Below are 12,950 nucleotides of genomic sequence, written 5' to 3'. Positions count from 1 at the left end.
TTTTGAACTTAACTAGGGCCTCATTTTATTTAGGGGCGAGGGGAGGGAGGGTGGTCAGTGGTCAGGATAGCAGGGCAGCCAGGGCGGACAGGTACACAGAACAACGGCCATCCCCCGGGACGTCTGGCTCACCAGCCTCCACTGCTGCCTCACTTTCCTCCTCTGCAACCTCTCCCCAGCTGGAGTCTCATTATCCTCGGGTCTCCTTATCTGCAGGCTGGGCGCCGTCAGCGACAGCCACTTAAGTCAGGTATTACTCCTCCTGGGGGAATTTATATTTTAATAACTTTTAAAAGGCCCAAAGGAACGGAGTCCTGGACACGGTGCTGGGAGGGTGAGCTTAGAAAGACAATCACACAGCACGACCAACGCCCCCCCCCCACCCCCATCTGGCCCGCAGGCCGCTCAGTTTCTGCACGTCCACGGGGCAGTGCAATTGGGCACATAGGGGCCAGGTCCCCCCCTCCCCGCGGTGGGAGCCAGGGTGTGTGCCACCCTCTCTGAGGCTTGCTCTACCCCTCTGTAAAGTGGGGGTGATGCTAGAGTCATGGGGTACATAAGATAATGGATGTGACATCCTTGGCATGGAGCGCAGGCTCAGGGGAGACCATCGCTCCTGCTGCTTTTCTAAAGCAAAGGCCCACAGAGGATGCTGTCCAGCACTCGGGTTCTCCGGGCGCAGAGGGGTGGCTTTGTGTGAGGCTCCTGAGCCCCCCTCTTCCCTCCGCCCACTCTCCCTCCCGCCCTCCCTCCAAGCCAGAGATCCAGGGAAAACTTTGCCGGGAGGCTTCTCAAGCCCTGATAAGGTCTGGCCAGAGGAAAGCTCTTAGCAACCCAGGCTCCCAACCCAGAGGCCCTTCTAATGGTTTCAGAGAAACAAAGGATTGCCTGCAGCCCAGCGTGCCAGAAGGGCTGGCTTCCAGGAGGGAGAGTGGGGCTCATGGGCCCCCCCTTTGGCAGCCAGGGTGGCAGCCCGGCAGATAGGGCACCTGGCTGCCAGATCTCAGAAATCACAGCCCCGTGGCCGAGCAGAAGGAGTCTCAGAACTCTCTCCTCCCACCTCGGCCAGGGCCAGGGCCACGACTCGGGGGTGGGGGTGGGGGTGCTCCTGGCTGGCTACCTGGGGAGCTCAGCCTCTCCATTCGGGTGCCCCCTGCCATCTAGGCGAAGTTCTCGAAGTCTCCTTTCTAGAACACCCCCCACCACCTACTCTGAATCAGTCCTTAACCTGATTTCTACCAAAAACCTAGAAAAACCCACTGAACTGAAACTCACCCAACTAGAGCCTGCCATCAACCAGAGGGATCCCCGCTTCCTGCTCGGCCACGTGTGCCCCCCCCTTGACAAACCTTCCAGGGCCTGGATTTTCTCCTTTGCAACATAGGCAATCCTATCCCATCTCTTTAGAGTTCCATCCAGCTCTCGCAGTCCACGCACGTAGGGGAGCAAGGATTTATTTAGCCCAGGCAGCAACATACAGGGAGTAGCTCCGGCTTCCTCAAAATCCTGCCCAACCTTGTATTTCACACCCAGTACCCCCAAAGTCGACACCACACCTTTGACAAGTGCTGGGGAAAGATACCCCCCAAATCAGATATTATCCCTGGCCTCAGGGAGCTCACAATCAAGTCAAGGAGTCAAAGTTCAAGCTCCCAAAACAATCCCCCTACAACATAATGGGGTGGACCTTTACCTGTGGCTGGCGTGGTGGAGACCGGGCAGGACAAGAGCTCCCAGAACAGGGAATTAACTCAGATCGGGACCCTGGAAAGGCCAATTTCACAGGACGATCGGGGCCCTGAAATAGCCTGCGACCAAAACAACCTGAGTTTGTTCTCACACTCTAATGACTATGGCAGGAAAGCAGCCCTGGGGTCTGTAGAGGACACATGTGAGATTATGAAAAGTTATCAGATGGACCCTCAGGTACACAGAAATCCCCTTTCCCAGAATTCCAAACTTCTCGGAATCCCAAATTTCCCCCAGGCATTCCTGCAAAGTGACCTTTCACCTGGGGGTCAGCAGGGCAGGCACCAACAGCATTTTCTTCACGAAGCCTGAAGCACAGCAGAAATGAAATCCTCTTGTCCCCTTCCCCCAACACCTTCCTTTCCATCAGCTGTTTGACGTCCTGGAAACTCCCGCAGAGCCCTGATCACAACCCGGGGAGCTCTGAAGTCATACTCAAGGTGTTTATTAAGTGGCTTGCTGCAAATCCCTCAAGCTAGTAGAGGATATTCCCTCCATAAACTCAAAGGAAAAGTGGGTCTGAGCCTCAGGGGTGCCAGGGTGTATCTGGAGCAAAGGTCAAGGTCCTTAGCCAGTGGGGGCTGGGTCTCTCTGCCAGGAGACTTTGGGCAAGACTGTGCTTTGGGATCAAGCTTCCCCCACGTCCTGCAGGGAGCTCAGGCCTGTGGGGATCCAGGATGATACAGATCAACGTTTAGATGCTTTATTTGTCTCACTTTTCAGACGAAAGCAGGACATCTGATTCTTATAGCCAGATCATTTGTCCCAAGCATCCTAAAGCAGCCGAAATAGAACAGGAAGAGGGAAAAGCAACTTTTCATCTGGCCCAAACCAGCCTGACGGAGTACAAACAGATGGAGGCTGGTCTCTTCTGCCCAGTGTGAGACAGCTCTGCAGTCAGGACAGCCGCAGGGGAGAAGAGGGTTAGCTGTCGTTGGATGCGCTGCCCAACTCCCAGGGCCGTGGGACCCCGGTGGTGGCAGGAGACATAGGGACTAGCTCAAGGTCACACAGGGAGGCGCAAAGCCAAGAGCAGAGCCTGAGTCTTTTGCCTCCAGATCCCCCGCTCTGGCCATAGGTCTCAGGGTCATTCCTACCAGCCTGACCAGGTGGCAAGAAAGGCATGGAAGGCAGGCTCAGCTGCTCACCAGCTTTGTGGTCTTGGGAAGTTAGCTCCCTTCCCTCCCCAGGCCTCTGTTTCTGCACCGAGGGGCAGGGAAACGGTAAGAGGACATGAAGAGTGAATGAGGAAATAAGTATGAAATATTCTGTGGGAGCCTCGTATCAACGAAGACTCTAGAAAGGTCAGCTCCTTCTGCGGTCAGCTTCCTGAAAGCAGGGATCTAACACCTGATGAAAGGCTAGGCTCTGCCTTCTAACAAACCAGTATTTATTAAACGGATCTAAATTAAGATCAGGAGTCACTCTTGTGTTTCTAGAAAGTGTGGAGGGCCACGGAGGCAGGGGGCTGGACCAGAGGGCCTCGGACAGCTCCAAAGTTGAACCTTGAGTGCATGTGAGCGCCCACCCCGGGAGCCTCCCTACATAGCCGGTTTGGGCAGCTGGAGCCTCCACGGGTGTCTCCTCTGTCTCACCAGGGAACCAGGAAGTTCACTCTATCTCTAGAGTTTTATTTTATTTTAGTTTTATTTTTTTTAAAATTTTTAAAAAAGATTTTATTTATTTATTCATGAGAGACACACAGAGAGAGAGAGAGAGAGAGAGAGGCAGAGACACAGGCCGAGGGAGAAGCAGGCTCCATGCAGGGAGCCCAACGTGGGACTCGATCCTGGAACTCCAGGATCACGCCCTGGACCAAAGGCAGGTGCTAAACCTCTGAGCCACCCAGGGATCCCTAGTTTAGTTTTTTCCAAAGATTTATTATTATTATTTTTTTCATGAGAGACACTGAGAGAGAGGCAGAGACACAGGCAGAGGAAGAAACAGGCTCCCTGCGGGGAACCCGATGCGGGACTCGATCCATGGACCCCGCAATCACGCCCTGAACCAAAGGCAGACACTCAACCACTGAGCCAGCCAGGCGTCCCCCTCCCCCTAGAGTTTTATTTTAAAGACCAAAGCCCAATCCAGGTCATTGGAAAGATTTAAGGACTAAAAATCATTATAATTGGGCCCGGTAAAAATATAAGGTGGAAATTTCCCTGCCAGGGCAAAGTTTCCTTTTGGAAAAAATAAATGACCCCTCCCTGGCGCTGCCTGCCAGCCAGGAGAGGCCCTGCCCTCCCGAACGCAGCCCAGGGAGGCTCCGCGAGGGGCGGCAGAGGCTGGACAACAGAACGTGGCACTTCCATAGCCCTCTTGCCCAGGTCAGATAGAAAAAGCGGCCCACGAAGGGCCAACCTCCCACCATCAGGAAGCCGCAGAGAGGAGGAGAAAAACAGTGCCAGAGCCAGGAGGCCCGGGGCTGGACCAGCCTCTACTGGGCCTCGCGGGACAACGTCTTGCAGCATCCTCGGCCTCTCTGTGCCCATTTCCTCCTTCCTGAAGTGGGAATACACCATGGAGTCACTCCGGGGCATAAAATGAGTGCATACCCGTGCCAAGCTCTCAGACCCTGGCACGCAGGAAGTGCTCCCGCTGAACTGCCTCTGACTCCGGGCCTCTGACATCGCCTGAGCTCCTCTCTCTGCCTCCTCCCCTCACCTGAGCTCCTCTCCTTTTACCTGCTACCTCCTACTCATCCTCCCGTGAATCAGCTTAAAAGTCCCCTCCCCACCCCTCTGACTAGGTCAGGTCCTCTGCTCTTATCCTCAGAGTTCCCTGTACTCCTCATTTCACGAGCCCCAGGACGCTCATTGCAAGCATTTGTTTAATTTTCTGTCTTCCCGACGTTAATAGCCAACACTAACTGCCAGGCGTGTGGTAAGTGCTTCACACGGATCAGCTCATTTAATCTTTATAATAATCCTTCTAAGTGCTACTATTACCAATCCCAATTAATGGATGGGGAAACAGATGTTCAGAGAGGTTAGGCAACTTGCCCAAGAACAAACAGCAAGTAAATGATACGGGGCCATCTGTCTGACTCGAAAGCTGGCATTCTAAGCCACGAGCACCCTCTGGGAAACGGGGGCCATCTCGAGAGGGCCACCCACCGGGGCACAGAGCGAGTGTAAACATTCAAAAGGGTGAGGCCTGCAGGGCTGGACTGCAGACCTGTGTTCCCTACGCAAAGCTTGCTTCGTGGACATGAGAAGCTGTGCTTCCGTCACACCTGTTCTCGCACCTGGGGGCCGGCTGCCCTGTCTGATGGCACACACCCTGTGCAGGATGCCTTCCTTCTCACTCAGCTCACACTGTTCCCCCCACCCCTTAAATTAATACGTGGTGCTCGGCTCCAGCAAAGGCCACAGGAAGCCGAAGCAGAACACATCCACGGGTGTCATCACCCTCAGGGCAAGGGCGAGCACACGTTGGGTGCCAGGGCCCCAGACGCAGAGGGAGAGCCCTCTCTGGGGGTGGGGGTGGGGGTCAGAATAGGGCCCTGCAAGTTAGACGACCCACCGACCCACCCACCGAGCACTCTGGGGTCTGACAGCTTGGGCACGGATCCCCACCCACACTCCCCCATCCACTAAACCTGCAACCCAGAGCAGTCCACTTACCCTCACTGAGCCTCTGGAAAATGGGATGGTCTGCGAACAGAATCCACCTCATGGTTGCGCAGTCAGTGCGAGCGTGTGTGCCCAGTGCCCGCTTAATAACTGTTATTCTTGAGGGGATGGTGATTAATCTTCACAGGATGCGGACCATTAGCGACTGGATTGAGAAGGTTCTGGCTCCCAGTCAGAAGATCTGGGTGTGCATCCCAGCTCTGACCCACATTAGCTCTGGGATTAGGGTGTGGCCATGTTTTCACTCAGAGACTCTGTTTATTCGGCTGTAAATAGGGGGATCCCTCCTCACTGTGGGACCCTCCAAAGGATTCGTGTTTGTTTTCTGTAAAGGAGACTGTCCTGAGCAGACCTGGGTGCCTCCCATTGCTGGGTTAATTAATTGGAAGGAGGGTGCCAGCCAGAAACCAATTAGGCAGTCCTCTAGGGGCCTCTTGGGGGAGGGGAGGGGGTGGGCAAGGAAGGGCAGGGGGAGGGGCAGCTCCTCCTCCATTGTCCCCAACCCACTGCCTGGTGCCTCCTCTGCAGCTGGTCCCCCACTCCAGGCCCACAAAGGAGAGGCTCATTCTCAACAGCTTCTTTTCATGTGGAAGCCACTGGATTTGCATCTGGCCTGGCCTGGCAGGGCCTGCTCCGCACCAGCTGCTCCAAGCTTCCCAGGCTATGGGCTGCACGGGGCCTGAGCCTATAGGGCCCACGGGCAGGGAAGGCAGGACACGGAACAAGCCGATCAGGAGAAGAGGGAAGGCGAGGGGGCTGGGCGCCCAGGGAATCTGCACATTCTCTCATCTCCTGGACACCAGACAAATTCTGTGGCTAGCATATACAAATCAGAATCTGCCCCAGTGCCAGGAGCCGGCGGTGGCTGAGGCCATGTCTGCTCCAGGCTAGCCAACCGGGGAGAGAGATGGAAAAACTCACTCCATCCCTGAGCTGCCAGGGGCCGAGGCTGCCAGGCCGTTGGTCTAGCCAGTGTCCACACTCCCAAACCCGCCAAGCTCAAGTCTATGCTGATTCCGCAGGGCCAGCTTCTGGGGCCCCGGGGAGCCTCGCAGTCCTTCCCAGATGCCTCTGCACGCTGCCGTAGGCACTTAGGTGGCAAGGGCCCCCAGGCCAAGAGAACACAGGGCAGCGGGGGCACATCTGGGAAGAAAGGAACTCATCAGAGCTCTTCCGAGAGGGAGAGACAGTATGGAAGGACCTCGAAGTTTTGAGCACTTACAGTGTGGAGAAGACAGACCTCTCCTGGCTTGTGCCCCTGGACCTTGAGACTCTTAACTCAGAACTTTGGCACATCTCCTCCCTCATCTGGACAGCAGGGGCTGTGGCTTCGGCGTTCTGTGGCCCTAATGCTTAACACGCGGCCTGGCCCTTAGTAGGAGCTCAGAGGGCGCTGGCCCTAGAGTCCGTGAATTTTAGCCACATACCTTCTGCATGAGAATGCTGGGTATCTGGAGGAAGAACAGAGTGGAGGGAGGAGGTAGAAAGGGTGCACGCAGCAGAGAAGGCAGCAGAAGCACCCCCCCCTTCAGGTTTCTGGAAGTTGGGTCTGTGTGGTAACGTCTCCGCCCTTGAACTGGCTCTGTCATAGGCTTGCTCGCTCATCTCTTCTCCCAGTAAGAGCCAGACAGGAAAGAGGTGCTGGGAAGTGGAATGTCTGGGAGTCCAGGCATCTCCTGGGTGGACCAGGTCCTGGGTCCGGGAGTTGGAGCCAGAAGGGCTTCGTACCCCTTCCTTCCTATCCCGACTCTGCTCCTCTACACCTTGGCCTTGTGCTTTTTCTTTTCTTTTTTTTTAAGATTTTATTTATTTATTCATGAAGGACACACACAGAGAGGCAGGGACACAGGCAGAGGGAGATGCAGGGTCCCTGTAAGGAGCCTGATGCGGGACATGATCCCAGGGGATCATGACCTGAAAGAAGGCAGATGCTCAACCACTGAGCCACCCATGTGCCCCCCCACTCCTCCGCCGATGCTTTCTCAACAAGAGAAGAGGGCTGCCCAACAGAGGGCAACTCTGACACCAGGGGTCCAGTAGGGTAACTGGAGTGGACCCCAAACCCCTGTCCCTGCACAGGCTGCCTGAGGTCCCCCTCGCAGGACAGCCAGGTGGCAGGAGCACTGCCTGGGAGTGAGGAGGACCCAGGTTCTGGACCCTCCGGCGTCAAACTTGCTGAGGGACTTTCGGTAAGTCATGGCTCATTTCCTGGGTCTCAGATCCATTATTTGTCAAGAGAGAGATCTGGATTTTTTGACTCAAACATCTTATTCCCTGAGGCCGCTCTTCGGTGACCTCGCCAAGCGAAAGCCTGTTAGTGACGACCTGGACAAGGCAACACTGTCCTCTGTCCCATCACACTTAGCAGGAGCCGGAGGCTCCTATGCGATGAGCGGGGCTCTGCTGGGCCAGCGGCAGGAGAGCAAAGGTTGACGCTCAGTGGGAGGTGCCAGGCGGATCTGATGATGCCACTTGTGAATCTGGAACTGGCGGCCTGGAAGGCGAGTATTCTCTTTGCCCACACTCCTTCTCTTAAGACCTGAGGCGCCGCGGGCATTCCCACAGGTTGCTCAGGGTACTGTTCCTGGGCTGCTGACCCCCTGAGCTGGCCTCGGGACCGCGGAAAGCGCTCAGCTGGCATCTAATGTAACAAGGCACACCTGAGAACAAGGCAGCCCAGTCACTAAAAGCCATCACATTCCTTACCTACGAGCCCCACCTCTGGTCCCCACCTCTGGTCGCATCCAGACAAAAGCCATGAAGTCACCCTGAAGGACCTCAAAGCAGCAAAAGGAGTTTGCAGATGCCTGCAGTCCTGCATTATAGCGGGCAGACTTTTCTTATAGCCTATTGACTTGTACTCTACACACAATTCTAATGCATTTTGTTCTGTTTTCGCAGCTCATGGCAGTTTAGACACATATTCAGAAGCAGAGAAGTGCTGGTAGTCTGGCATATGGCTGAAATGGCATAGAGAGAGAGAGAGAAAACGTGTGGAGAGCGAGCAGAAGGGCTCAAAGAATCAAAGCACCCTGTTCCTGAGAAAGCAGCCTTTGCACCCTCAGCCCTCACTTGCCCTCTGGACGGATACTGGACTGAAACTGGGAGGAGGAGGTGGGGCCTTAACCTCCTGTGGATGTGTACGGTCTGGGCAGCTGCATCCCTTCTTCTCTCTTCCTTCTCCTCCTCGTTACATAAAGAAACTAAGACAGCTTATGAAATTACACACAATAAAGTAAGAGTTTAAAGCGTCACACCCAGGAGTCATGGCATCTGGCTGGAAGGTTCCACTCCAGGAAGAGACCTGCACTGTTCTTTATCTCCAGTGCTGTTGAGCCCAGGCTTTATGTGGGACTTTAGCAGCTGCACCTCACAAGGAAGGGGGCTGGGGTACGTGCACGAGAGGCAGGGGATGGTAAATAGAAACTGGAGACCCATGTATTCTCAGGAAGTGCTACTGAAAATCTAGCAGCTTGTCATCGGATTTCCTCTTCTCCACTTTCTAGGCCCTCTGAGCTAATAAGAACCTCCATGCAACCCACAATGGACCCTGGCCCAGAGGACCCTAAGGGGGCAGGCAGCTGGGGGTCACCAGAAAGGGGTGACCTTTGCCTTGAGGAGCAGCAAGGACTGGGGTCTCACCCTCTAACCCTGCTCTCCACTACCTGTCACTCCACCTCCCAGTTCCCCCTTCAGGGCTCCCCTTCATATCTGTCTTGTAACTAGACCAACCCTCACTCCAGAACAGAAAGTTCTGTCTCCATCAGAGCCAACTTCCTTGCAGAACTGAGCCAAGGCCCAACAGAAGGGACCCAACACATCAAGGAAACCAATTGCTGCACCTCACAGATGGGAAATCAGAGGATGGAAGTGACTAGTCCAAGGTCACACAACCTATTCCTGGCTGGTTGAGGACCAGAGGCCTGGCCTTCAGACTCCCAGACCACTGTGGTTCTCCTTAGGACTCATGGAGAAGCCTCTTCCAGCCGGCTTTCAGGCAGCGGGAGGGCCCCCAGGCCCTCTCCTGCATTTCTTTTGCTCTTCTAGGCCTCCCCATGATGCACACTGCCGGTCTGTGAAGGCCTGGCAAGGGGAGGGAAGCTAGGGTTAAGGTGGGGATTTTATTTAATCCTCTGAGCTGGCTTAAACTGATGCCACATTGGTTAGGACAGGAAGGACATACAGAAGGGCTTGGTGGGGGATGGGGGCCAAGGGGAGGCCATTAGGGAATAATCACTAGATACCAAGAGGCTAGCCTGTCAATGAATTTAGTAGATGAGTACTGACCCTCGTGGGCTCTCCCCACCCAGGGCCTGAGCCTCCAAGCAGTGACCCCCTCTCATGGGAATAACCCAGTCGCTGGGGTACTCCATAGTGCAGAGCACTGCAAAGATCACAGGCCATGGGTTGAGACAGATCTGAGGGCAAACTCCAGCTCTGCTACTTACTTGCTGCATGACCTTAGGCAAGTCCCTCTACCTCTCGAGCCTCAGCTTCCTCCTCTTTTAAGGGGGACCGAACACACCTTCCTTGCAGGCCTTCTGGGAAGCAAGGCTGCCTGAGCTCATGTGCATAATAAAGAGACACAGGGGAGACATTGAGTCAAACCTCGGTGCTGTTATTACAAATCTCCTAGGCTTTATCTCTCATCCAGGCCCATCCATTACTCTTCTGCCTTGGCCTGCTTGCGTCTTTGACGTTAATAACCTTAACGATAATAATCCTCCCCAGCCAAAGAGCATTTGCATCATTTCAAAACACTGAGCATCCTCCCCACTGTGGGCCACAGCAGCCCTGCCAGTAGTAGTTAAAACTGAGGCAGACCCTCAGCCCCCAGGCACATTCTCCCAAAACGGCTCTAAGTCCCAATTCTGGCATTGAGCCCAAGACCCCGGTCAGACACGTTGTCTGATGGCAGGCAAATCTCCCGGTGGGGGACTGGTAGCCCCTGGCTTATCACGAGGAACCAGAACCACCCCTCCCATCACCTCCATAGCTGACCCTCCATCTGGTCCACTGCTCTGACCACAAGCAAGCTGCCCTCTCCCCACGAGCCTCCAACTCTCCAGTTCCGAGAGCCAGGTGGGCAGCTGTTGGAATCTGGCCTTGGGTGCGTGGACCCCCAAGGACCACGGACCAGGCCGTGAACTCCTTACCCTAACAGAGCCCTCTGAAAAGTGTGGGTTCACCACCTTGGATCTTCTTACTGGTTCTCCAACTGTCTGTCACCATCCCCAGGACCCATGTTCTCATCCTCATATTCCACGAGAGGAAGGCCCCAGCCAAGGTCACCCGCGGGGTTTGGGGTAGAGCTGGGGAGTGAACTCAGGTCTCCTAACGCCGGGCACTTTGCGCAGCTACCTCGGTCTGCTTCCCATAGCAGAGAGTGTTCCCCCAAAGTCTCTCCAATAAACCCGGGCCCCCGTGCCAGAGGCCAAGAACTCTGGCTGCCCGAATGCGCATCTCCCCCTTCCCTGTCACATTCCCTCCCCATATCTCGGAGCAGGTCACCACGGGAGCTGTCCTATCCCTGGTGGCAGCAGCTCCTGGGCCGGGGGAGCGCCTCTCCCGGGAAGCAGCTCCGGAGTGGGGCCGGAGTTCGTGGGGTGGGCGGCGGAGGCCGGCAGGTGCGGCGGCTCCCCGGGGCGACAAGCCCATTCCCCGTCCACTGTGCTGCGGGCGGCGCTCCCCGCGGCGCGCTCCGACGGGGACTCCGCGCAGCTGCCCCACGCTGCTCTCCAGGGGTTAAAAATGCAGCACCCCCAAACAAGGGTTAAAAATGCAGGCGCGGGGCGGGCCGGCGCGGAGGGATGTGGGCCAATCCTCCCCCTTCCCTCCGCAGTCCCGGGGGCGCGAGCGACCCGAGGGCCCGGCTGGGGGGAGCCCAGGAGGCGCGCGCCGCCCCTCCCCGGCCCGGGCCCCCTCCCCGCGCCCACACCCCCGCGCCCCCCGCCGCCCAGCCCGGGGGCCGCAGGCGCCGGCGGGGCCGGGTCCCGGGGGCCGGGGGCCGGGGGCCGGGTCCCGGGCGCGGCGGGCGGGGAGCGGCGCTTACCTTTGTGACAGTCATGCAGGAAGTCCGGGGCGGTGCGGGGGCGGCGGCGGGAGGCGGCGGGCGCGGCGCGGGCAGCTCTGGGCGCGCTCCCCGTGCCCCGCGCCCTGCGCCCCGCGGGCCGCTCGGCTGAGCCTGGGGGCCGCGCTCCGGGCGGGCAGCGCGCAGGGACCGCTCGTCGGCGCTCGCCCGCCGCTCCGCTGATGTCAGCCCCGAATGTGCATTTATAATAGATGAGCCTCCTTCGCCGCAGGAAGGCGAGGCAGGAAGAAAGGGAGAGGGGGAGAGGGCCCAGGCTGGGGGGCGGGGGTAGGAAGGGGGGCCGGGAACTCGCTACAAAGGAGGAGGCGGAGGGAGGAGGAGGAGGAGGAGGGGGAGGAGGAGGAGGGGGTGGAGGAGGAGGGGGAGGAAGAGGAGGAGGAGGGGGGAGGAGGAGGGGGAGGAAGAGGAGGAGGAGGGGGGAGGAGGAGGAGGGGGAGGAAGAGGAGGAGGAGGGGGAGGAGGAAGCGCGCGCCCGCCGGCTGCCCTGCCCCGCGCCCCGGGCTCGCTAGCCCTTCTCCGGGCACCGCAGCTCCGGGAGCCCCGGCCCGGCGCCCAGGCCCGCGGCCTTAACCCCCTCGCGCCCGCGGATGCCACGCGTCCCGGCGAGGCCCTGTCCTGGCACCTGCCGGCTGCGGGCGCGCGCGGCCACCGCGGCGCTCGGGGGCCCGGGGACGCGGCCGAAGTCCCGCGCTGGACGGCCGGGGCGCCGCGTGGGCCGAGGAGCCCGCCGGGCTCGCCCCCTGGAGGTTGGCGACGTCGGTCCGGCCGGAGAGGGGCGTGGCGGCCGCAGGCCCTGCCTCGTCCGACCCGGCGCGGGGTCGCGGGTGGGGGTGGGGGGGCTGCGCCTGCAGTCCCGGAGCCTAACTCCCGCCGCGGGGGGCTGGGCCCGCGGGCTCCGTGGCCAATTCACAGGGAAAGACCCTGAGGCCGCGCGCCCGGCGACTTGGGCAAGCGCACCCAGCCGGGCCGGGCGGTTCTCCTGGCGCCCGCTCCGTCCACGTCGCCTCGCGCTCTCTGCGGAGCCCCTTGGTGCAAAAGCGGCCGATCCGTGCCCTAGGTGTGCACACTGCGCTTGGGTGCAGCCCTGCCTGGAGGAGCATGGGTGTGACCTGTTGGTGCACGACTCCTGACCCGGGTCACATCGTGTGTGTGTGTGTGTGTGTGTGTGTGTGTGTGTGTGTGTACACACACGCGAGCTGCTCCTGGACTGGAGAGGCAACCACCTGAAGGTGACCCCGCAGGTCTCCTCCTTCCCGAGCACCTGAGCAGAACCGGTTTTGGCAGATACTGAACCGCTGAGACTCAGAAGAGGAGGGATTAGTGGAAACCGAGGCTGAGGGATCTTTGGGGAGGGGGGGCACCCCCTCTGCAAGCCCGGAAGTGCTGGCTTCCTGCTCCACCGCGACTGCACAAAGCAGTGAACTAGACCAAGTGGACCAGGTGGTGTGTGGACACCTGCTCTGTGGAAGGTGCTG

At 58.2% G+C, this 12,950-nt stretch overlaps 1 protein-coding gene across 2 annotated transcripts in view; it reads right to left on the bottom strand.

The window, feature by feature from the left end:
• The window catches only part of CORO2B (coronin 2B), a 140,864-nt gene extending 129,273 nt beyond the window's left edge, over positions 1–11,591 (bottom strand). The window contains exon 1 of one of the 2 annotated variants that reach the window (XM_025472350.3): positions 11,437–11,591. In XM_025472350.3, the coding sequence (XP_025328135.3) occupies positions 11,437–11,451 (15 nt within the window). In that variant the 5' untranslated portion in view covers positions 11,452–11,591. Of the gene's footprint in view, positions 1–5,375; positions 5,511–11,436 lie in introns of those variants that run through there. The other variant, XM_025472351.3, reaches the window with a different exon arrangement.
• Positions 11,592–12,950: the final 1,359 nt, after the last annotated feature.

The sequence above is a fragment of the Canis lupus genome, chromosome 30, assembly GCF_003254725.2.
Source record: "Canis lupus dingo isolate Sandy chromosome 30, ASM325472v2, whole genome shotgun sequence".
Taxonomy (NCBI): Eukaryota; Metazoa; Chordata; class Mammalia; order Carnivora; family Canidae; genus Canis; species Canis lupus.
Note: the sequence above shows the minus strand (reverse complement) of the source record. Positions and strands in the feature narration are given on the sequence as shown.